We start from the raw sequence: 2131 nt of genomic DNA on the forward strand, positions 1-2131 counted from the left end.
CAAGGAGTCTAAACTCACCATTCTGTGTTCGCCCCAAGAACAGTCTCTGAGACGCTGGCAAGAAGGTCATCACCAGCAGCATTTTCACAGACTCCCTCCGTCCTTTCAGAAAAGGAACAGGTAGGAGGCTGGCCGCGCTTGTACTGTGCGCTTGAAGATAACGTAATCTGTTTTCTTTTACATCACAGGGATGTAATGTGCAAAACGGCGGTTTTACCAGAATGTCACACTTCGTCTCCTCACAGAGCAGAATGCACAAATTCGAGACCCCATTCTTCACCCTGTAGAGTCTATTCGAGAAGCGATTTCGAAAACATGTTCAGACCTTCTTCAAGTGAGTATTCGTGAGCAAATAATGCTAACAGTAGATGTTACTTCCGTATATTTAGTAGGTCCCAGACTCTGTACGAAGGGTTCACATGTCATTTAATTCTCGCAATGAAGCAATGACATAGGTTCTATTATTGTCTGTCCCTCTTTTATTAATGGGGACACTGAGACACAGGTTGATTAAGTCACTTGCCCAAAAGTGCATAGTTGTTAAGTGGCAGGGTCGTGATTTGAACCCAGACACTATGAGTCTAGAATCCATGGACGTTAGCTACCGTGTTTCTCCTTAATCGATACACTTTATTTTCTAAGTTGTTATAGGTTCACAGAAAAATGGAGCTGCAGCACAGGGGAGGGTCCGCCCGCCCCTTTCTGCCCTGGCCCTGGTTCCCCGGGTCGTTAACGTCCTGCTTCAGCAGGGTGCATTTGTACCGTCCGTGAGCCGTTGTTGGTACATTATAGTTAAGTGAAGTCTTCAGTTTATGTCCAAGCTCTTTAACATATCTGTCATTCTTGGTTTACATACCTGTTCGTCTCCACACCTGCTCTCTCTGTGGGTCTTCTGATGACTGCCTTTGCTCTCAATTAGGTTGCCTTTTCTTATTCCACTTGTCTTGCAATTTTAAAAAGATTTAAGACCAGACATTTGGATAAAAAGCAGTAGAGACAGCAGTAACGAATATTCACCACCAGCCAAAGGAATGCCCCTTCCTCTCTCCGGCACCTGAGAGATGGGCCAGCTCAGTTTAATCTCTAGGTTGAGATGTGTGTGGACGTGGTTGCAGTTTCAGGTAGAATTAGGTGACCACTGGTTCCAAACGCCTCCCTTCAGCAGTTGTGAGGTCTGAGCCCTGGCGAGACTCCAGAGGTCTCTGGTCCAGTCTTGCTGCCAGCTTGGCCTCCTGGGGGAGCTGTGTGCTTGACAGACCACCTGCCATTTCGGACGGGTCCTGGGGCGCTCTCTGCCCTGGCTCCCCACCTCCAGTCTGCAGTGGGCTGCTGAGGCGCACTCAGTGAAGGCCCCATCGGCTTCACAGAAACTGGGCTCAGCTCCCGCTCTGTCCTCGGACTTTGGTGAACCCGCTTGCAGAAGACCCTGTGTGCCTCGGGCATGTCGCACAGCTCTGTGCCCCACCTCCAGGTTTGGGGTGCTATACGCGCACGTGTAAGGGTCCATGAGGGCGGGTGCTGGGTGCTGACGTGCTCTCTGACGAGGCTCCCAGCCTGCGAATCCATCGCACCAGCCCTTGTGTGGCTGCTAATGGTGGTTTTCTCCTCACTCCTGTGTGGAGTGAGCTCGCTTTCCTTCCTGTGCCTCTGCAGGGATGGAAGGGGCCGTGGGTCTTTTGTCTCTGAGGAGTGGCTGCTCCGTTCTGGAATTTATCTGATGGGCTTGGAAACCCATCTTTTAAAGCTTGTCTCATTTGTTCCCTCATCGTTAGGGTGAGAGTGACAGTCTGTTGTGACTTCCCATATCCTAGATGGATGTAGAAAATGTCATCGAATCGCCCTCCAGAAAGATGATGTCAGTTTGTACTCCCACCAGCAGGTTAGACAGAGTTTCATTACTGCTTTTGTTTTAAATCTCGAAAGTTGCAGCGGGCATGTGAAATAAAAGGTTTTCCTTCGAGTAATTTCAAATAGTTTCAAATTAACATTTTCTGATACTTTTAAATGAAGAACTTTCAGCTATAAAGATGGGGCTTCTTGGAGAGCAATGAAAAGTGTACATGAAAAGTCCGAGAAAGGATTTCAAGATAGAGACATACATTAACAAGAGGGATCCCTGTGAACTGGGAGC

General features: G+C 48.4%; 1 protein-coding gene across 1 annotated transcript in view; it reads left to right on the top strand.

Moving 5' to 3' along the window:
• The first annotated feature begins 191 nt into the window (after nucleotides 1-191).
• Nucleotides 192-2131, top strand: part of EFCAB6 (EF-hand calcium binding domain 6) — a 197139-nt gene continuing 195199 nt past the window's right edge. Inside the window, exon 1 of the mRNA XM_023535895.1 lies at nucleotides 192-334. Coding sequence (XP_023391663.1) covers nucleotides 196-334 — 139 coding nt within the window. The 5' untranslated portion in view covers nucleotides 192-195. The remainder of the gene's footprint in view (nucleotides 335-2131) is intronic.

The sequence above is a fragment of the Pteropus vampyrus genome, unplaced genomic scaffold, assembly GCF_000151845.1.
Source record: "Pteropus vampyrus isolate Shadow unplaced genomic scaffold, Pvam_2.0 Scaffold145, whole genome shotgun sequence".
Classification (NCBI taxonomy): domain Eukaryota; kingdom Metazoa; phylum Chordata; class Mammalia; order Chiroptera; family Pteropodidae; genus Pteropus; species Pteropus vampyrus.